The sequence below is a fragment of the Varroa destructor genome, unplaced genomic scaffold, assembly GCF_002443255.2.
Source record: "Varroa destructor unplaced genomic scaffold, Vdes_3.0 BEIS01000001.1, whole genome shotgun sequence".
NCBI classification, from domain to species: Eukaryota; Metazoa; Arthropoda; class Arachnida; order Mesostigmata; family Varroidae; genus Varroa; species Varroa destructor.
This window is the reverse complement of record NW_019211454.1, coordinates 4,686,831-4,709,748: the sequence shown is the minus strand read 5'-3', so window position 1 is coordinate 4,709,748 and position 22,918 is coordinate 4,686,831. Positions and strand designations below refer to the sequence as shown.

Genomic DNA, 22,918 nt, shown 5'->3' with positions numbered 1-22,918 from the left:
GCGCCGATTAGAAAGAGAGAACGTTTTCGTAGAAATGAAGACTTATACATCCGCGTCAATTAATTTGGCTTCTTTGTTATAATGAATTTTAAATGCACATTGATTATATTGGAAAAAAGAACCAGTGCTCCACAGGCAATCGCTGAAGGCTTCATTGTGACAACCTGTAACAGCAGCGGCTGTTGTGAGCAGTTGAGACACAGAGACGTAGCACGGAAGACAGGTAGCGTCATTATGTAGCGTGAGGTAATTATTTAAAAACCATGAGTGAATCGAGAGTAATTTTTTTCTCGAATCAAGAGAGAAAATTGATTTTACAGTGCTAACAGATGCATGAATATGAAACGGAAATATACACCAGAAGGTCGACGGCATCCGAAGATTCAAAGGTTTTAGCTGAGCCGGACATCGCCTCAACGCAATATAAAATGTTGGTTAAAGTTCGCAAATTAATAGCTGACCGTGATGTATTGATTATAACGGCATTTGTTTTGAACATCTGCGACAGAAAGAGAACTTTTAAAATGTATGCGGATTTTTTGTCATCTATATATATATGTATATATATATATATATATATAAATACGAGACAAACTTAAACCTACGTGTACCTTTATTGAATTTCATCGCTAATACACTATTAAGCTTAAATAGCCTAATTAGTTTTGCTAATATGAAGTTGCTAGTAATGATTACGGTTAAAACCACTTTGTATCTTTTCTGTTTATCAGGGAAACAAATCACTCAGTAGGACGTCAGCAAGCATCACAGCGTAAATTTCAATTTACTTCAGTCACGATGCTCTCCACATTGTTCCTCATTTGTTTCATTAGTAAACGCAATTTACTAAGTATTTTTCGTATTATGAGACACGAAAATGTACGGGTCATGTCCCCCGCAACCTCATTAATAACCCGCAAGCCTGAAAGTGTATTCCGTACACTACGGCACAAGCGGACTACACCTAAGAAAACACTGACCATTAGCAAAATATCACGATTGGGTGTCGACGTTTATAGATGGACAACATTTGCTAAAAAATGCTTACCTTTCCACAGCTTCAACGTTTTTGTTCCAATAACTGAGCGACCACGTTCCCTACTAACTCTGCACAGCTAGCAGAAAATTTCAAAACACCATCTCATAGATTGTGCCTTTGTACGCTGGTGCATGGAGTAAACGAACATGTCTGCTGCATAAGGGGCTGAGGATCGACACTCGATCTTACACTACGATCTCTGGAATAATTCTAGTAAAACAAGGCAGTTGGACCAGGCCTGATCCGTCATGAGTACTTAGGAAGGGCCTCTGACATGTTCCTTCGGTAAACATGTTCATTATTCAGCATGCGTTTCTATTATAGATTAAAGCACGCGCATTTTGCTCTATTCGTGAATTTTTAAATCGGCATTTGATATAGCCTCCAAAGAGAAAAGTTTGCATCGGCAGTTTCACAGGATATACTGCTTCTAATCATGTTTATACTATGGGGAAAATTCGGTGGGCGGGGATGATGGGGCGGCCCAGCTGGGGCAGTTCGTCTGATCAACTGGCGTTTCATAAGGTTATAATCGGATCCCTTTGCTAGTGAATAACCTGCCATTCTGTGCATAACGTTGTCTTAAGCTGATGACCTTTCCTTTCTCGAAGGGGTCGATTATGTCTAGCAAACTCTCGTTCGCCGGCAGACTGGAAATTGTGGAAGATCCTAGGCGTAAATTTAGCCTGCTTCTTATTAGGATTTTACTAGCGCATGAGAGAGAATTATGGCGAAAGCCGATCCTAAGTTTTCTGATAGGGGAGCTATAGCTAATGAAGTCAGGAAAGGACTAAACAAAATGTACTGACACATACCAACACATTGTGCAGAATAAGGGTTCCATCACACCATAGGAAGAGACCGCAAGTTTTCATTTGCTATGGTTTATGCGTATCTGTACAGAAAGTGGTGCAATGTCCCTTAGATACCATTGTCCGATGCACTACAATCGCTAGATAGTATTTTCAACAAGGCACAACGAGCTTAAAGTTTTTAAGTGTTGAGTCCATACGACAGTATGACACAGCGTACCTTTTCAAACACGAATGAACTAAATTCGACATCTTTAAGCACTGCAGTAAACCATTAAAGTTCGCACACGTGAAGTACGCCTTACGAGGGCAATTTGCACTTGCACAGAGAGAATGGTGGTATGACTTAGATACCACGATTGTCCGGAAATCCGTTAGATGCGGACACTATAGTCCATAGAATAGAATTTTGCAATAGGTAAAAAATTATTTTCCACCATTTCATAAGCCATTGATGATTACTTCCGCGCGGATCTGCCGCAGAGAACTTGCCTTTTCTGTCGACCCAAACATACAGGAAATACCGGGAAGAGGAACGGTCATAACGAAGTTTCTATCGATGATAGTGGAGACAGCATCACCCTCTAGTAATGAGTACCATATGAGCATTGTCGGGACATCAAATCTTTGGAATCAACTGTGCATCATCCACTTACGTCTCGTTGATTTTGGTGGAAAACGAGGTGAATGTTAAACTAAACGGCGCCCAGAGGTACATATTACTTTACCACCATACGTATCGAGCCAATCGAAGAAGTAGAACATAAAAAGAAAGGCGTTCTGTAACCATCTATAACTGTTTCTCTATTCTATTGAGAACGCAAACAAGGCATATGACGATCTGGGCCCAATTGTATCGATAGCCTTGGATCTTTTTGTACGCCAAACAGAAACGCAAAACGGCAGGACTACGGTTATTAGTAAAAAGCAACTACAGATTCTAATCTAGATCAAGAAGTCTATGTGAACAGGCACTACAAAATTTAGCTAAATTCATCGTAGAGTTTGCACCGTTTTTGATGCCATAATGAAAGTCCAGCAAAGCGAAGCAGACGAGTGCTCTGACTGTATAATTTCGAAGTGTGAAATTTTCGAGGGCCCATAACTATACTCTTTTGAACTACAACTTGATAGAATTAAGCAACGGAAAGACGTAAGTAACGACGATTCGACTAACGTCAAAAATAATCAAAGCCACTTTTTGTAGCCCCTACTCTTCCCGTTGTTCGTGGACAGTTTTTTGTGGACGGTGAAAATTCAAGGTAAGGATATTTATATCTATATGTTGCTTCGATACGACAGCGGTAAACGTTAATACCCTGTAATGGTATTTGTACTCCTTTACTGTGCGGTGTCAAAACAACCGTATCAAGTAAGAGATATTATCTGAAAATGCTTAGAGAAATCAGTAATGCGAACATACTTCAGCAACACAAATCTGCAAACGCTTTCTAGCAGTGCTTAAATACCGTATGAAAATGTATAGTTAGGAAATTAAGCGTCTCACGGTTTGCGGAATAATGAAGATTAAAAGATTCCAGAGCCAAAAGGTATGAAGTATTCTAAGTCAAGACTCAACCAAAGACCCGAAACCTAAACTTTGCACGCATCGAGAAGTACCTGGGAACCTATAATCTAGCAAACATGCGAGGCATCTTAATACGAAGAATGGCATGGCAACAGTCTACCTTGGAGATTACGGAAGGCCCCACAGAGTGGCGCAATGCATTTATTCCTGTTGGAAAGGTTCTATTTGGTGAGTAACTTCAAACTGACTCTGCTCGGGGCATTGAAGCTATATCGTGAAGCCCTTCTTGGATGATCCCCATAGTAGTAATAATATCACCGTTCAGACTTGGGATGATCTGATATGCAGCAAATTGAAGCCATAAGTAAGCCACAAATTAAAAACCTTTAAACAACTTCACGCGCACTAATAACTTAAATACTATACAAAGTCGTTTTTTACATGCTATTGTGGATTTGCCATGAAGATACTTAAATACACTAGAATTGCAGTTAGCGGGGAACACACGCTATACTATATGTATAGAGTTAGAATCGGCTACCAATTTCAAAAAGTTTCTGGAATATTTACAGAAAGTACAGCGATAAGGGATATATTTTCTTTGTTTACGAAACTCTAACAGACGAGTCTGCTTGCGAACTCATAGCAAAAGAAAATCCTTTTGCAGGCCAATATAATACGGATTCCATCATGATCAATGCAAGAAGGAATCCTCTAATACGCAAACGTGGGCAAATTTGTAAGTTGTATAAATAAACTTTTTCTATTGTGTACCTGCAAATTATGCAGTGTCCTGCAAGGCGTGGCCACTATCAGCGATATATTTAAGATTGTCTACCCTGCGTGTACGCAGTATACCAATCAAAACCTTCTAATTGAATGTTCCTATATCATCTTTTCGATCGTTTGGCTTCAAAAATCTGTTTTTCTTCACACAAATCAACATGAGTTACGTTTACGTGTGTGCCATTAAGGAAAGAATATAAAAACCTAGGTTCGAGTCCTATTCGTAATTCTTTAGCTATTCCGCAATCACTTCTTTTCATTTTCGTTTAAAATATGACCTTTATACTATATTTATTAGATTACGCCTGTCAAATTTGACAGCATAAACATGTGAAACATGATAAGCGGATTTATACAATACTCCGATTACGGGCTGTGTTGAAATTTAATCGACAACTACCATTATGGAACTAACCTGTTTATCTCGTCACTGAACTATAAGTCTATGTATCCTTTGTAAACAAGGTCATCCAAATTTGTGGCTGTCAGCCTTTTGATTGTCTTATTAATATCCAGTTGTTTGTTTCCCTACAGTAAACAATCGACCGAACGCTAAAAATATCGCTTGCCAATTAAGAGCTCCAAAAATCATTAGCTAAAAGAATATTAGGCTATTACAATGACTATACCTGACACGTATACATATATCGATATTATAAATATATGTATATAAATATCTTCGACTACCCCGTCGTTTCTTGACCAATTTTTTGTGCCAGCTGGTTAAAGGTTTGCCGTTCACATTTCCAGATATATATATATATATATATATATATATATATAAATGCGTGTTTTGAAAAATAAGTTTCCCTTGATCCTTCTTCTAGCGCCATATAAATTTTTCGCCTACTGCACGTAATTTTTACGTTTTTGTACGATTTATTTTGAGCTACAGACACTGTTGTAGCTACGTGCCGTAATATAATGTACTCATATTGAATGCGCGCAGCCTCAAGAGGCGCGGGTCACCTTCCATTTAATATAAACCAGATGCTTTCTAGTCGATACAGGAAGCCATAGCGTCATATCGAGCAGATAATTAGTAACAAGAAAGTTTACTGATAACTAGACTAATAAAAAAGGCACAATTGCTGTCGCTATATATAATTGCCAATTAGTAGATATATGGTACTTGATAGGTGTGTGGTTACTCTGCGTTTCCACATAACAAAGATATATTATACGATATACGAGTTAGAGGCATTGTAAGCCAATATGGGGGCAACATTTGAGCGGTGATTCCCTCAACATAACTTACCGTAAACCGGAGTTACTTATTGACTGTGGGGGTGATTTTATCGTAAGGACATCCTAAAATTGTTTTCCCGATATTAGGTCGTGTGTGAGTTAAGCCAGTTTAAACGCTACGACATTGCCACTAGATGATCAATTGCCAGGGTTTTTCTCTCGACAGATTATACCTTACGCTTAGCGCTCCTTCTGCATATGAGTCGTTACGTATACGAATTTTTACATGCCCAGCACAGAAAAGCTAACGAGCAAGAGTTGCACGACCTAAAGATAACAAGACGAAGTAACTCTACAGGAATGATGAAATTAAGTTCTAAGCAATATTTTCGTATTGACATGCTTATGTAGTCATGACGAGACCAAAACCGGTATTTGGCTTCGCTGCGTCGGACGCAAAAATCGGGTCTACATATCGCTTGTGCTTGGTTAGGGCAACTAAGAGCGACATTTTGATGACCTAACCAGACAAGATTTTTACTATCATCAAAGTTCAACGAGCACATAACCCCCATTTGTTTCGTTTCTAGTTACGCTGTTATAATGTTACGAGTTTGAATATGCTGGAGAAGCCTTTACTGAAGCCTAATCACGGCAAAAACCAGATGATCCTGGTTATATGTAGATACATCAGAATATCATACTCTAGAGGTATAGATATGCGAATGGCGTATGGGCGCCAAATTCAAAGCGGAACGCATCGCCTTGTGTACCTAACGCACAGCGCTTATTCTGTGCATTCGTTTGATGTAAATCTTGTTTGGGTGTACGCAAACACGCTGAACACACGCTTGCGTCATGTGATAGGAATAGAATTATAGAGTTTCGCATCAGCTATATATCTGTGGATCTAGGGCATGCTGTGCTGGAATGGTTCCAGTCAGAACCCACTCAATATTAAAAGTTGACGCCGAAAAACGACTCGACAGGGCCCCACAAAGGTTGTTAGCATGGGGTGACTCCGCGACGGATGAAACCTTAATTAGGTAGTCCAATAAACAAAGCACCATTCAGCAAAAAAAGTACCATTGTCTTTTGGGCGAGAGGTGCTTATTAATAATAAATATATAGTCTTTCTATTTGACCAGTCAGTGTGCTTTCAAGATTCTTCAAAATGCAGAGGAAACATATTAAAGTCGGTCCAATCTACGATGACAGTGGCAATCGTCAGAATAGTGTGACTGCATTTAGTAAATACGCATATTAAAATGGTGTAGCGTTGAAACCCGCACGTCCACTTTAGTTGCTGGGCAATTCTTAAGCAAAGTTTAGCGGCAGCAGTACAACGAGACGTGTAAACCTAAAATATCTATAGTCGACGTATAGAGTAACGCCTCGCGTGCCACAGCTCCGTATCTGATACTTGAAAAAAGCACGTTTTATTATCGTGCGATTGACGATACTTCGTGCGAACTCCGGAGAGCTGACGTGAACATGATCGGGGCGCTAATGACAACGGAATTAAAAGAACAAACAGCAACTCACTACGTATAATACTGTGCCTCTATGAGACTGAGTTCGGTGGAGGGTAGATTGGTTACTAAATTATCTGGTGCAGCAGTGGGGCTCTGCCACTAACGTACTCGTGTATAGTAGGTGTTACCTTTTTGTTGAAGTCGTACTCTCCCTATCGTAGCTTCGTTAACCCTGAAATAATCAGCAGCGGTATTTTAGTTCGGAAAGCTCCGCGTCCACAGCGCAGGCTCGCGACGTTAGTCAAGTTTCGTATGGTATTTGTACGACACCTTTCATTAAAAATACAGGTTGGATCAATTTAGAAAAAAAATCATACGACCTATGTGTTGAAGTGCTCATGGAGGCCTTGCAAGTGCCCAGGACACGCTTTCTCTTCTCTTAGTGGTCCTCCAAAAATATTAATAAAACTTGAATGCACATTTCAGTAGTGCAGAATACTGTTTTAATGTATATGTAAGAAAGCACAGTGACTAGCATGTGCGAGAAAAACTCAAAGGGAATTGGCCGTCGAGCCACGCCAAAAATTTCCCAAATGAAAAGCAGGCTTGACCTATCGTTCCCACAGATCTAGTTACCGTATTATATAATATAGAACATTAAAAATTAACTGTATCGTGGGCCTGTCGTCATAGAAGATAAAAAAAAGGGTCGCTGAAGTGGTTCATCGTCACAGCAGCAACGAGAGGAAAACAACCATTAGCAAATATCGTCTGCGAATGGGTTAACACGTATTTGAACAACTAAACTATTCGGATGGGAAAAAATGTCTCGTCTATGAAAAATATAGCCCGACAAATCTGCCTCGGCGACAATAATAACCAAAGCATCCCGCCGAACGTTGTTCCGGAGAAGCTATTGCACACAACGAATTTGGTGTATATGCATTTTTTTTCGGAAATATCCAAGTGGTCTTCCGGACAACGTGGCCACTTCGAAATCTTTTCCATTTCCGAAACGCCTAATCAATATGAGAATATATATTATTACTGTATAGCTATTTGAGAGTGTTGTATGCGTTTTCCGAACGCTGGGGTGACTTCGTGACAGAGAGCCTGACATTGAGAGAGCTCATTTTTAGTAGTTCCGTAGGGCTTCGTCGGACATTCGCCTCCAAAAATCAAATAAGTTGTTGGTTAGTATTGCACTTAGCGAGCCTGCCCCTAAGTGGCGAATTTTTCTAAACAATACAGCGATGTAACCAGGCGTATAACCTAACGACATTAATAGAATCGATCTTAGAAACGATCACTGAATTCTAGTAACGGTAGTTACATAATGACGGTTCATTCTGCATTAACCAGGACAATTCTTGGAGAATGATCCACGCGGACGCAATTTTCATACCACTGTGAAAGTATGCACGTGGAAACAGCGCTTAGGAGTCTTTTTGCTATTAGTGCAGCAAAGCGACGCGAACTTAACTTTCCGTAAATTTAAAATGTTTAAGTTAAGGTCCTTGATGCTAAGTTTTGCTGATTACTGCACACCTTTGAAGCGCGAAATTTTGAAAAATCAGGTCTTGCGCAATTAAAAGTTCGGGAACTCTTGGTTATATATGAACATATATAGACATAGCGAATAAAAGTCCCTGTACTGTCCAGCGCATTTTAAAAACTTAGCTATTGGTTATATTGTAGTAAATCTAACATGAACTTATGCGAGACTTCTGTCGCAATCCTCGATATAGGGAACTCTAATTTTTTTTGCATATGCGTGGTTCTTTAATTTTCAGTCGAAGTATGTACCAGCGTTATCTTCGATCTTCGCTCGTTTAAATGGTAACTTATAAATTCTTGCTACTGTGAAAATAGCAGGATCTATAAAATTATGGCGAGAGGGAGACCAGAGAGCCTTTAACTGTAACCCGCACATTTCTGCCATCCTGATTCTTACGATGTAACACTAAGCGTTGTCGTTCAATAAATGTCATTTAACTCTACGTGCTAATTTTAGCTACTTCATGCGGAGTTTTTCAGCAGTATACTTTGTACATTTTCTCCAGTAGCGTAAATCAGGCATAATTTATAAGCTAGAGCTGGCTCAAAAAGTTATAATGGATAGGGTAATGCCCGTCCGGTCCAATTAACTGATGTGCACGTCTGCGATTATCATAGAAAATCCACTTACCGTCATAGTTCAATGTAAGGATAGCTAGCTGAGGTACAAAAAAAAAATCAAATGCGGCCTCCATTTGGCCAAATCTTTTGCCTTATTAATTTAACCGAGGTGAACAAGTACGCTTTTGCTACATGTATCAAACCCAAGTGCTAACATCCGTTAACTTTGAAGTGGGTTTGGCTCGACTAAGAGCAATCAGCACCCTGCTATTTATTTTCGCAGGGGCTCTTCTAAGAAAATACGTTTGTAGACCAATGTTTTACAGTGCAGTAGAGGATGTTTTATCGAATGATGACGAGCTATAATTCCATAATAGAACTCGTGTAGACAAAGCATCCGGATCTGCTGTAGCTCACTACGATTCGCCTGAACGTGAACAGTATCAGATTCTACTAAGTGAAACATAATGGAACCGTTATAAGACATAGCCACTGTTATAGAATAGCGCCGTTTATAAAATATAGCATTTAATACTAAACAGTTACGTTTAGCTAAGTTTACTTATCTATATTCGATATCGGTTTCGGTTATAGACGGTATTGTGAAAACAGCTGATCAACTTCAACGTTTGGTTGTTCCCTTTCGGCTCGAGAAGCTGGACGTCAGCGATGCAGGGTTATTAAAATAGAATTGTTACGGCAAGCCTTCATACGCGATAGTTAGCGCTATCATTGCACAATAATATCCGGCCCTATCAAAACAAACCGAAACGTGAATTTTTAGGTGGTTAATCATTTGATAAGAGTGCGCCATACTGCGCGTGTGAAAACCGTTCGAGCTTAGTAGAATGGTCCTTGGACGAGAATATCAATTAGGGGCGGCAGGGAGCGGGGCATCTGATGGGGCGCCGAATGGCGATGCCGATCGTAAAACTCGACACATAGAGGGACGGTTAAGTTTTCCGGTAAAGCTTTCATGAAGCAGGTCGATTCTATTGTGAAATATTCTACTTAATCGTACGTTTGTTTACTTCAAATCATAATGTTTTTATTCATCTAAAGTGAGGATGTTTCTATAAACGAATGCGCGATGTCGCGACAGTGTCCCTTCAAACCGTCTTCCTAAAAATATAATCTTGACTATGAGAATGAATTTAGTCTAGCTCCCAGTCTGGGCGATGATAGGTCGAAATCTACCGCGATTTAGGTGATAGTCCAGTTGCTCGTTTGCCATGATTAATTAATAATAAGTACGATATTAACATTCTGTGAACCGATATAGATTGGCTCACGAACAATGTAAGTCCGCCCTTACGTGCTAAAACATACACCATGTCCTATGTCGAAACCAACAACAAGAACCTCTCCTCGGACGAGAGGGCCTAAACCTCTTGTTTAAGTAACGTGTCATAGAAGTTTTGTATAACAATAACAATTTCCTGCTAACATTACTTGCTTTTATCCTGAATGCCATCCGGATTCTGATGAGAAAATATGTGCCGAAATTTGCAACCGGGTCTGGGTACTCTTTTATGTTCTATGCTGCTTATAAAGACTGACATGGTAGATGTGAAAGTTGATTGCAAACGCTAGGGTCTCTAGTTTATCGATAATGTTCGTTGAAAACCCGGGGTGGCTTGTAGAGGTTGTGGTAAAAATCACATATCGGATTAAGAATACTTGGTGACGAGCGTCAGATCAAGAAAACGCGTTTGAAGAAGTCCAGGGAGAGTCTTTCCTAAAAAAAATCAGTCAGTTGCGGGCGGGAATTTCACTTAGAACTTGAATTTTCTTTGACATTGTTGAGTTTAATTGAGGAATTACACAGCCCTGTGGTTGAATTGAGCCTCGTATGACTCAAATCAGCAGGTATATTAATCTTTTCGATTGAAACTTTCGGTTAGACTGCAGCTCTGAAAAAATTAACAGAAGCATCTATGCGTGGTTTCAGCGCGTGCTTCCGCCTCGAAGGTCCTCGCGATAAGATTTCCGTCAAATAGTACCCCTGCCTTCTTGACCTACTTCATGACCCTTGCAGCTAAGGTTTACTCTCATCACCAGCAACGAACTCCTCAAAATAATACTACACATAGCAGGTGGGTGCGCATTACTGAGGATTTGCCCTTCCACCAATCCTCAGCAAAATTACTAAATAGTCTGCGTAAAGCCCTTGACACTGGCCTTTCACAGGTCATCCACCGTGAGGATCATCACATCATTCATAATGACATTGACGAGGCGATAGATTGACAGGACCTCAGGCCAGTTGGGCATGGACTATTATTGTGGTAAATCACATTACAGTAATCAGTGGATGAACCAACTTTACAACGTGAAGTGGGCACGAATTCGCAAACAGAGAAGCCCTAGTCGGGAGAGCAAACAACTAACGGAACGATTTGTGTCACCGGTTTTTCGGACGAAAACTACATGGAATCAACACAAAAAAGTATCGTATTTACATTATGTAGGGCGCCATCTCTCCGATTAATTGAGGACATGTAATAACAAATCGAATGGACCAGATTCAAGGTGACACGTAAAATTTTGCATAAACTTAAATATTTAATTACAGTAAGTATTCTATCTATCCAGACGCACCTAATATAGACCGGATTTTTATCAGATACAAATTATGGGTCATTGATCATTTCCACACAGTTCGTTATGCAACCCGACGGACAAACGATACTGAGGACTGATGTAACCTCGCCTTTCGCCGAGTAATTACTTGCTAAGTACCAGACAGAGAATACTATGTATCATATATTTGCTTCTGTTGTTTTGAAGGACTATGAGCAAATATGCATGCATCCTGCAAAAATGAAGTCTATCATTTTCGAAAAACTACTCGACGGAATGATACTATCCTTAAATGTAATTTAAGTTTTAAACAAATAATCTATATCGGTCGTGTGAAACGATTAATAGAGTGCATATTTGTTGAGTACTGCTCGAAGGTTCGATGTGTCCCTCTTAGATAGACATGTGGATTTTTTTTTCAGACAAACGTCCCTAGTGCTCTTCTATAATTTTATTCTATGTTTTATTGTATTTAGAAGAGAATGACTTTTGTGTAAATATTGAGTATTAAATAAAAGATACAGTATTCCTCTGAAATGTGAACATAACGGAAAAATCAGTTAGGAAAGCTATTCCGGATATAGTTAATCTTTTGGGGAATTTTTATCTATTCAAATTCAGCTTGATTTGCATTGTCCAGAGCGCCTACGTTAGATGAACGATGGACGAACTTAGACGTAACGATCATTCTGGACGTGATGATTGACCATTCTTCATTCTAAAAAAATTACCTAAAAAAAGCTCGTAGCGACAGAGTACGGTATGAAAAACTTCGGTGACATTTCTTTTCAATATAACCGATCTTATTCTCCTAATATTGAGCAATTACGTTATGAAAAGAACGTACGCGATCCTTGTTCTGTGTACACATTTTGAATAACGAAGTTTATAATTTTTAGAGAGAACAAACACTAAAAAGATTAAACCTAAAAATACATAGTACCTTTAACAAATTCCATATGTTTTATTAAAACAATTCTCACGAATTGTTCTCACGAATGAACAACGTAAGTAAAAAAAAAATGAAAACATTTTTCTCAAAAGCATTGAATGAATGAATGGATTTTTATAGAAATGTTTATAGACATTGTGTGGTTATGCGCTGTGTTTCTTATTCAGTACACGGATGGTCGTAGGCTAACAAGTGTAACACCGACGTATTATTTACACAGATATTTACGGTGTAGTAGAGGGCTACGGTACGGATTAGACTCATTGCAAAGCATTTGAACCCGCATATATAAAATCGTTACCCCACCATTCTCTCGACGAAACAATTGCGTTTTGACGAATATGATGTTAAGTATCAAGATTTCTTGTGACATTTTTTGTGACAGATACTCTAGTTAATTGAAATTTTCATTATATATGTGCTGATGCGCTATGCGTGCAGTTTTAACGGGTACCTAAGTGGTAGGTATTCATGTGTTACAGTATTGGCATTGCTGAATACCATAGCGACACCTATAGCAAAGTTTTTGCAGTGATGCTGTTAGGCATATGACTAGTTTCAGCCGGTGTTTATAGGACAGGTAGTTAACATAACAAATTAGAACAGATTGTTTGTCTATGGCGTTTCTGAACGAAACAAAAAAAGCAGTTGTGTAGTCGTATAAACATCCAGGCTCGGATTCGCACCTGTTCAACCGGGTGAGTCCTTTGGCATAACGATGGGTTTTAAGGAGTATGCTTGTTTGGATACGGAACACCTCGAATAACAGTAGAACATGCAAGTGTTTAATGCAAATTTGATAATAAAGCACGTGAGAAGCATAAACAGAATGGGTAAAATCAGGAATCAAACTGGTACAGAAAACTGGTTGAGACCTGTTATGGGCAAAACTTTTTACCGAGTTCTCAAAAGGTATTCGGTTAGACCCGCGCCAGTCTGCGTGGCCGCTTTTTCTTTACAGCGTTCATTCCCTTCTATTCAATAAACAATTATTTGTTTCAAAGTTCAGAAGTTTTCTTCAAGAAGCTTCAAGAAGCACCCCGTTTAGTCAGCAAACGTAAACACCAATCAAGTCACAATAAGTTCAAAAGCAGAATACGGGTCTTTAAGCTTTAACCTAGCCCGCCCAGATGAAGCTTTGTCTGATGGCACATCGTACTCACAGTCTATACATATCCTTGCCCGTACACATACAACGCAATGAATCCTTTGTTTACAATTGTCGGTAGCGCCACCTATCACTAACGTAAATTTTTCTGATAGTGAAAAAGTTAGCTATTATGTAAACGCCTGTCTGTAATACTATCCGTCGATGCATCCCGTTCGTATTTCAGTGGAAACTGAATTTGTATAGAAATGAGTTAGCATGTACGACCGAATTAGTCTTGTATGCGTACATCGAGAAAAGCACGTAGTAGCTAAGGCTTTCGATTGTTTGGAGTAGAGATTATTTTCAAGCCTATATGGTTTTCGAACCAACGGGAACACAGCTGGTAGTCGACTACGAGTAGCCGATTTCAACGAGAATAAAAGGATAGTCGAGTCGAATTGTAAATAAACACTTCAAACTTATCCACTGATACGAATATTGGCGTTGCTTTTTTTCGAAATTATGCCTAGGACTTTGCATGCAGCCTCATCATAGAGAAGTAGGATAGATTGCCCCTTAGCGCAGGCAAAGGCACTTATTCAGGATAACGGTCGCATGCAGTTTTTTTCCCTATCATTGCGACTTGCCGGCAAACATAAACGAATCGGGGAGGCGACCCAACACAGACATACATGCTACATAATGATATTAACCTGTTGAACAGACAGATGAAAGACGCACCAATTTCAACCATGAATAACCTACCTGTCCAGTTCACAGTTATTGATTAATTGCCCATTAAAGACATGGATACCGCCAATTATTTCTGTTTCTATCACTTCAAACATCTTGCAGAGAACGATTGCTACGATGTGTACCCGATCGATAACGACCTGAAAACCGCATCACTATAGATCCAACCGTTCCACAGAGCCTTACTGGAACTGATGGGCCCACTGATAGTAACCGCGGATACAAGCTTTGTAGGGAATTGCGGAGCGACTTCATACACAGTATAACGCTTGATCAATTCCCGTGTCTAGTGAAGTGCGGCAGTAGCCAGCTGACAACTCGCGTTGCACCATGGGCGTCGTTGGCGCAGCTTCGGGTAAGTTACGAATGATTTGAGGACTTCGATCAAGGTTTCAGTATAGGAATTGATGCTTGGAGCTAGTGGTACTGGGTACAGGGTTGTCAACCAATACAGGGAGGTCTGGCTTGTCCTGGGCCAGCATTTTGTTCAGCCCAGCGTTCCTTTTTTACGAAATTGTTCTTCCTTGGAGAAGCAGCTCGATTCCTAACGTCGTATAGCTAGCTTTATGATCAACACGTTGCCTGATGCTGGGCGACGGTCATCCGTAAAAACTTCATTGCGAATTTTCCTTTACTTGCTGTTTGTTATCGGTTTTGGTTGCAAGAAAGGATAGGCTTCCTGCGGCAGATCTGCGCAAATAACTTCGGTAGTGGCTCATAAAAAAATTGAATTTTTTTTACATTCTGCAAAATTCGGTTCTATAATTTCGAGACGATCGTGCTATTCTAACCGTCCTTCCGCTTGTAAATGTGCACGTATTTCGATAGACGATGCTCCGTGCATGCGGACTGCTATGCACGTAAGCATCCTTAACTTCGGCATCGATTGCAGTTCTGACGCCTCACTACGCTCCTGTTCAATGTATATTATCAATGCTAGAAATATTTACAGTTTTTAATCAGGAACTTTTCTGAAGCCTCTGAGACAAAATTTCGGGCCATTCTGTCGAAGTGGGTTTGTATCTGCCTTGATATGATAATAAGCCTTAAGTACACCTGTACTGTAAAATATGATATGGATCTACGTTATCCTTGTTTACGGATATGATTGTCTTTTTTACACGAGCTGTGTGAAAATAGACATAATTAGCTTCTATTAGGCGCCTATTTGAATAACGGTTTTTTTTCGGCGATTTAGTTTTCAGTACGTTTTTAACATTTTGTTCCTCAATTCCCGTAATATCTTTGCTAGTGTTTTGTAGCTATTTTGTTTGTTAGAGTATTTATATCCTTAGACTGCGGTAAGTTGCTACATGGGTGTTGCGATATAACGATCAAAGCTTTCTGTAGTGTTAAAATAATTGAATCCTTTGGCCAGCTTTCGTAGGCGTTTATTTCTGTTAACTGTTTTTTGGGCAAGTTGACACGACAATAAATGCTAGTAATCACTGGACGAAAGAGACCTACAGCCAAATAATTGCACTTTTCTCTGACAAGCCTCTTCTATAGCCGGTTACAGTTGAATAGGGTACGCCTATAGGTAAAAAAAAAGAGCTTTACGGTTTATTCGCGAAGAATACTTTTCGTTTGAAGGTAAAAGGTCGCTGTCTGATCTCGGTGAAAGAACGGTTCGCTGAAATAAAAATTCGATACGATTTACTCCCGCGAAGTTGTTTGTCAAGCAGGTTACGTAAGCAGTTGAACTTCATCTTGTTAACAGACCGGTTTTACTTATCCCGATAACTTTGAGCTAGCAGAAATGAGCCAAAGGCTGTCAAAAACTGAAAGAATTTTTTTACCTAATTTTATCCCCTAAGATTGGCCCGATACTTGGCATTCGGTTAGACGGCTAAAGGCCGCCGCACATCCTAAAGGCAGTTTCGGTGCCAACGATTTCAACATCGACATTCAGGCACCTAAAACGTCGACAAAAGAACCCTATCCCAGTTAGATTCTACCACTGAATGAATCCAGAATAAAGCTGGGGTGACACGCAGACCTGGACCTCGCCAGCCAAATTTCCTCACGATCCTCATTTTCAAATGGGTGCTCCACGTTTGACGAAGATCAACCCGAGCTTAGCGGGAACACGTTTGACTAACCCTACGTTTCACTAGTTAAATTTCAGTGAATGCAAATAGGGCAAAATTATGTGAAGATAACCTTTTCGGGACGATGCATGTAAACCTTGCTTAAATTTATTGACGATTGTAAATCCTTTTGTTCATCACTTGAACAGGTTGATATTTAATTCTTTATCTATGTTTCGGTAACATCTTTATAAAGGTTTAGTTTTGCTAAAATATCCGTTGTGCTGCGAACACTGAAATTGTTGGGAGCGCCCAATTTGCGCAACAGAATGCTATCTGCATCCAAATGATCTTAAGATCGAATCGACAATAACACCAGTCGAAATTACTGAGACCGGGAAGATAAATTATATGTTGACATAAAAGTGTGTCAAATAGAAATAATTTATCGCAAAGAGCGGTCAGGGAGTTATGCACCTAATAATTGCTCCTCCGTCAATACAATAAAGATGATTTCAACTTGGATAAAGAGATTTTTCAATTCATGGAGCTTTAAGGTGGCTGGCGTTGCAGTTCCAGATTTAATCGTTGCTGCTCGTATACGTCCCTAGCTGAAACCGGAATTAACGAAGGCATTCGTACATCTGTACTTTGTTGGAAAGCAAGCGATATGGTCAGGCAAATCTAGTTTTGTCCAACGAATGGCCTTATTAGTATTGTAAGTTGGCCACTCGGATAAGACTACAGACAGAAGTCTGTGGTCCTTATCTATAACATATAGGCATTAGTTCAATCCGTAAAGTTAGCTTGTTTTTTTTGTTTATTGCCCTCGTTTCCAGCTCTTTTTTTATTGTTGGCAAACCTTATTCTAGCGTCTATTCACGAACCTTTAAGCAGATCGAACCACTAAGTGTACCATTCTTCGAAGATCCTTATGCAATTGCTAGGTTTGCGTTGGGTCTTCTTAGAATCGACCTTGTCGAGTTCGTAATAGGCTTAGAGATGATATCTTCCTACTTCTTTTAACAGTATGTCTTTCGGTATTTTATGAGGTACCGAAATGTTCATCCTTTGATCAATATCACGATTGAATTTTGCTACCAAGACAAAACACTGGCAATCTGGAAAGAGAAACAAAGGAAGGGTTATTACGTAAGGAAGCTGAAAACGAAAACTAATACACACAGAATCATTGCACTGTGGTAAAAGTGCTGCAAAAGGATCCATCCTGATCTCCTGAAGCCTCAACAAATACAAAAAAGAAGACTTACTAGTAGTGATCTTAATAAGTCGATTGATTTGGTAATTGTTGCTGGACTCGAAAATCAAATAACGCCAATATTCATCGACCGCTAATTACAGTCTTTATTGATTTGATATATACACGTAAGTGCCCCTTCTCTCGAGGCATCCTTTGTCTTATGCTCACTTACCCTATAAACAACATCACAATCATACTGTGTTCGCATCCATTTTAGAACAATTCCCTTGATGCAATAACGGCTCTCAGTTCGGAAGAAGTACAATGCCCAACATTAGTCTAGACGATTAGGGAACTTCAAGGTTCTACCATACATATCCCGTACGTGTTTTATTTGGACAATAAAACAATATCGGATCTCACTCGCCTCGCTAGCCATCAATATTCTCCAATGTAAAGGTCAAACTTTTTTTTTATAGAAATCGTAACAAATTAAAGACACGTCTAAGCCATGATATAACGGTTTTAATTTATTATTTTATCACTTATTTTTCGACTAACAGTTATCGTTTCTGTTTTTCCTATTATTATTATTATAATTACGATCATTAGAACCATCAGCATCATGGCCAATATCAAGTCCAGTTTATATTTAATATCTGTATTCTCTCGCGGTACGATGAAATACATTTTTATGTCGGCTTATTTATCGTCTCGGAAACAGGGTCGGCACGTACGTCTCAACTCTCTTTCTAAGGTATTGTAAAATAGGCCTGCACGAAGGCCTCGAAGCACTGGTCGTTATTGAGGTTTCGATTGAGAATCGATTAAGGCCCTGTAAAAGAGACCAATCTAGTTCTCTCTTTATTGTCAAATGTTTGTCAATAAAAAATCATATGTACTCGCTGCAATTCTCAACGAAACAATAAACCTAAGTAATTAATTATCTTTCCTGTACTGCGAACATCTCCACACGAACAGCGAGTCACCAGTGTTTGGGCATATCAAAGACTTCAGCTATTTGCACCGCCTAATTACGGTAAAAATATAATTAAGGACTGCTTGAATGTCATTGTAATAGGCCATTATAATTATAAAAGAAATAAAATATAATAAAATTTATATACTACTAATTTGTCGATTCGTTGACTGTCTTCGCAGCGAACTGTGACACTGATCGATTGATTGATCGTTTAGCGGTCGGTGGAGCGGCGGCAGATTCGTAAGGGCACTATTAGTGGTAACAATTTAGCCGTAAAAGCTAGTTATTTAGTTAATCGATATACAAACATATATCATATGTTTATCCGAAATCAGCATGATGATTAAGATCGCTAGGTATTGATTTTAAACCTACAGAAGATTACCGTTGGATCAAAGAGAAGATAAAGGTTACATGAAGGAGACAAAAACAGCGTTAGATAAAGATCGCACGTATATATATATGCCTCTAGAGGTAACATTTAATAATGTGCTCTGTTAAGGAGTGGTCCAACATAAATCAATTAGATGACTTCAAAACTGCGGGAAAATATGGCCTAAGTGGCTATGTATGTAGCGGCTCACGTATTTTGAAAAGAGAAACAACTTCTTTGGCGTATAATAGGTAATTTAATAAGGCCAACATAAAAGAGCAATTATAAGCCCACTTTAAGCCACCCAAGCCCATATTCTAAAGAGAATTAATTAGAAAAATTGAGTACACCTGGTTTGCCAAAATAGCGAATGAACTCGGAAAAGTGCGTGGGTTTACTACAAACATCTAGCTGTAGTAAAAAAAAAAAAAAAAAAGCGCCAAATTTAGAACATAACGATGCCATTAGATACTTGGTTAATCTTTACGATTCTGTATAAGCACTCAATTTTCGTTTTTTGTTTTCTGATGTTTTTATCTGAATTTTTCAGCATCATTAATGAAGCACCACTTCCACATCCGACGAAGCCGCTCGAAAGGTCAAACACCACAGCAAGTGATTACAAACTGAAAACAAGCATTCGTATTTTGCTACGTTCTCCACAAGCGTTCCGACACAACTGCGTTTGGATACATCAAAAGCCCTTTGCTGAACTGTGCCAGAATCTCAGTAGCTTATTTTCTATAGCAGTTTCCGCTAGGAGGGCAAAGAACGTATCCGGTAATAGTTCTACCCACATCAAAGATCATTCACGCGAGTTTCCCAAGCTCATCGTCTCCACATTCTACGTTTATAGAGGAGAGAGTCTGTCACATCGCTTTCAAGAAAGTATATATATATACTCGGGTAGATTATATATATACGACAATTGCAAAGTTTTACGTGGAACAGGATGTATGCCAGGGATGAGGCGAGGCGAGGCGAAGATAGATGAACGTTTTCAGAGCGATAAGAAATAAGTTATTCATAAAACTGAGCAGACTGTTCAAAACATCATAATCCTATCACAAATTAATGGGTTCTGATATTTAGGGGAATGAATACAGTTAATTGATATTTAAATGAAACTTCCTTAGGCTTGTAATCAACGTTGAAACAAATCAACCTACGCGTAAGCTCTGTCAATTGCTTTGCTCCATGCAAAATCCTGATCTTTTTTCGCTTGTACAAAGCGTGCCTGGGACGGCTGACGCAACGCATCAGTTCTGCTTATAGTTATTTTACATAAAACACAGCTAAAGTTCCGCATGATTTAGGGCGATATCAACCGAACTTTAGTGTTTCGCATCGTAAGAAGTTTCATATACAAAACACTGGCCCACATTCGATGACATCTTGTTCAACTGCCATGAATTGAACATAGGCTGCAGTTCGTTGATCTTAGCCTTTAACGAGCTGCACCAACGAGGATAGAACATGCAACAGTTGCATTAAAAAGAAGCAAGAATCATACATTCGAGAAACTGATATTATAGCAGAGTACTCAAACACAGATCTGGCTGCATGTTCTATCACATATCCTACTAACTGCAATGTCCTGCCCTGCTGGCGATGTATTTAGGATCTCAACCAATATCAGTTTTAAGGTTCTCAAAGTAAAACCGATCAATTATGTACGATTCAGTGGTATTTCTGCAACCAGTTAACTACCGAAACCCGATTTGTACAGGATCATCGAAACTGACAAACGGTGTTCGACCGGGAGAAGCGCGTTTACTTGCTATTGTCTTTCCAGACAGGTTAATTAGGTATGCAACCTTTTCTCTAAATACGGCCATAACCTAATTTAGGTCCCTTTAAATTTCCAGCGTATAACCTCTCTTCGTATGACTATTGATTTTGTAGAATTAAGCTTTTTCCCACGCAGACTATCTGCTGTCCATTCTCTTCAGCTGTAAATGACGCTTCTATCCAAGTCTTTTACCACAGCTTATATATATAATCATAATAATTACGAACAGCGCACCGTTAGCTAGACTCCACTACATACGTCTTGTTTCGTATACTTAGCCCCATGCCTGTTAAGCGTGCAGTTTTCTGCACAGTTTACACACACAACTCCATCCAAATCACATTCTTGTTCTTTTTTATATTATACAGCACGTAATTATAATTAATAAACGATTATGCCCGAGTATGTTTTCCCCTTAGATGCATATAGCTTGACGAGCCTCTTAGGTACGCCAGGTATAGTTAGCTTTTCTTTACCAATGTGGCCGTTTTTTCTTAATACGCGTTCGTTTTGCTCTGCTTTTTCGAGCAAAAGGATCGTCATATTAAAGTCCTATATTTAGTTGTCCTGTTGATCTTGGAGCAGTCGTTCCATGAAATTCTGCTCGCGTTCCAGCTGTTGCTCACGTTCTTGGAGTCTGATACGTCGGGCCTCCGCTTCGATCAGCGCGAGAATATCAAGCGATTCTTTGTCTGGATCGGAGTTCGCATCTCTGGTTGGTACCTGCAATTTGTGACGCAGGGCGGATTGGACGCAGCGGGTAATTGCGTACGTAAATTCGGTTAGTGCAAATACAAATGCAGGGAAGAAATCTGGTGCGCTAGAATCGTAACTGTATCGCTGTAACGTAACTTCTAAATTTGATCTGGTCGTGAGCGTTTTTCAAAAAATTTATCCCACTGTTGAATAGAATATATACTTATCCTATTGGTTATACGAATAGAGCCGAAAGAAAAGTTGAATCGTGGACCTTGCAGTTAAACTTAGTAAAAGTTCCTTTAATGAAAAGACGAACATTGATTATATCCTGCACACAAGTACGACATGGTTTCGATATCGATTACAAGTTACTTGGAAAGCGGCTTAACGCTAAATTAAATTAATACTGGAAAAATGTATATATATATATATATTTAGTTAGGTCCGAGCCCAATTAACGTACGATCGATACTAATCTTCGCCAGTTTCTTTATCAAAACAGGACATGCAATAGAGCTTAACGAACGCATGCAAAAATGACATGAAATACGCGATAACCATTGTACGTAATGAGGCGGAGAAAAATACTAGGGCAAAATGAATAAGAGCTACTTTAGAAAAAAAAATAAGCAAAATAAATAAATAAATAAGAGAGATTGTTTCGATTTTGAGTTAAGTTCCTGGTGTTATCTAATTGTTATCTTTCTTTTCGCTATCTGGTTCATTCCTTACCACTTAGCAGCTGTTGCTGTTACAGAAAATTCATGCATTTTACCTTTGCGCGGATGAGTTTAGTAGTATTAATGTGTTAAAAATTTTTACGAGTCACTCGGGGTAGCACTTGCAAATTTTGGTTGACCCGTGAGACTCATTCTCTGTTAGTGCGTAACGGGTGGAGCCTGCGATGTCTTAGTCAAAAACAGATGCATTTTCAAAAGGAAATAAAACTGATACCGACCTCCCACTCACCGTAACCTCGAGCGGCTGCAGCTTGAAGTCGACCCGGGTTGGGTCGGAATTTTTGCTGAACGGTTGAACCGTCAGAGTGACTCGCTGAGCCTCATAGCCTGGTGCTGAGGCCTGAACCGTATAATGGCCTAAATTCAGATAGGCAGATAGAATTCAGATATGGCAAGTTCAGCACTGACGTCAAGGCTTAGTGAAAACGTAGGACGAATTGATAATTCATTCATATATGAACGTTCATGCACCTGCTATATGCTAGTAATATAACTTTGTTGTAAGTCGAGACTAAAATATTATGCAGATTGGACCTAACCGCTCTTAAGGGATTCGTCTGATCCTATGAAGCTCTCACATATTAAACTCCTGAACTTTATTTTATTTAAGCCTCGGCTCGAAATGGATTCAAATATTACTATAAACCTTGGAAGTAGCACAACCTAATGTATACATGCTTTACGGTCTACGCGGTGTAGGCTTTCAAAATCCCCCTGGAAGCGATTACGTAGACACATCGTTTTTTGCGTATAGCTTCAAGATCCCATGAGCGGTCT

The 22,918-nt window shown here is 39.3% G+C and overlaps 2 protein-coding genes across 13 annotated transcripts in view; one reads left to right on the top strand and one right to left on the bottom strand.

Annotated features, from left to right (window-relative positions):
• The first annotated feature begins 2,067 nt into the window (after positions 1-2,067).
• On the top strand, positions 2,068-22,077 carry LOC111248175 (uncharacterized). Of its 9 annotated transcripts, none has more exons than XR_015323941.1 (8): positions 2,075-2,563; positions 3,059-3,113; positions 3,386-3,607; positions 8,622-8,667; positions 10,898-11,042; positions 11,251-11,395; positions 14,427-14,679; positions 18,717-22,077. XR_015323941.1 is itself a non-coding variant. In XM_086983898.1 (6 exons), exons 2-5 carry the CDS (start codon positions 3,496-3,498, stop codon positions 14,466-14,468), a joined length of 444 nt encoding a protein of 147 aa, XP_086840024.1. In that variant the 5' UTR covers positions 2,068-3,113; positions 3,386-3,495; the 3' UTR covers positions 14,469-14,679; positions 18,717-22,077. The 9 variants fall into 9 exon arrangements, 3 of the variants coding, with proteins under 3 accessions (XP_086840024.1, XP_086840030.1, XP_086840027.1); XR_015323942.1 differs by having other exon boundaries at positions 3,378-3,607; XR_015323938.1 differs by having other exon boundaries at positions 2,074-2,563; positions 3,059-3,607.
• The window catches only part of LOC111248153 (carboxypeptidase D-like), a 30,389-nt gene continuing 25,534 nt past the window's right edge, over positions 18,064-22,918 (bottom strand). For 3 of the 4 annotated variants that reach the window (XM_022799997.2, XM_022800005.2, XM_022800022.2), the window contains exons 8-9: positions 22,371-22,498; positions 18,064-21,425 (exon numbers count right to left, since the gene is read on the bottom strand). In XM_022799997.2, the coding sequence (XP_022655732.1) occupies positions 21,261-21,425; positions 22,371-22,498 (293 nt within the window). In that variant the 3' untranslated portion in view covers positions 18,064-21,260. Of the gene's footprint in view, positions 21,426-22,359; positions 22,499-22,918 lie in introns of all 4 variants that reach the window. The other variant, XM_022800013.2, reaches the window with a different exon arrangement.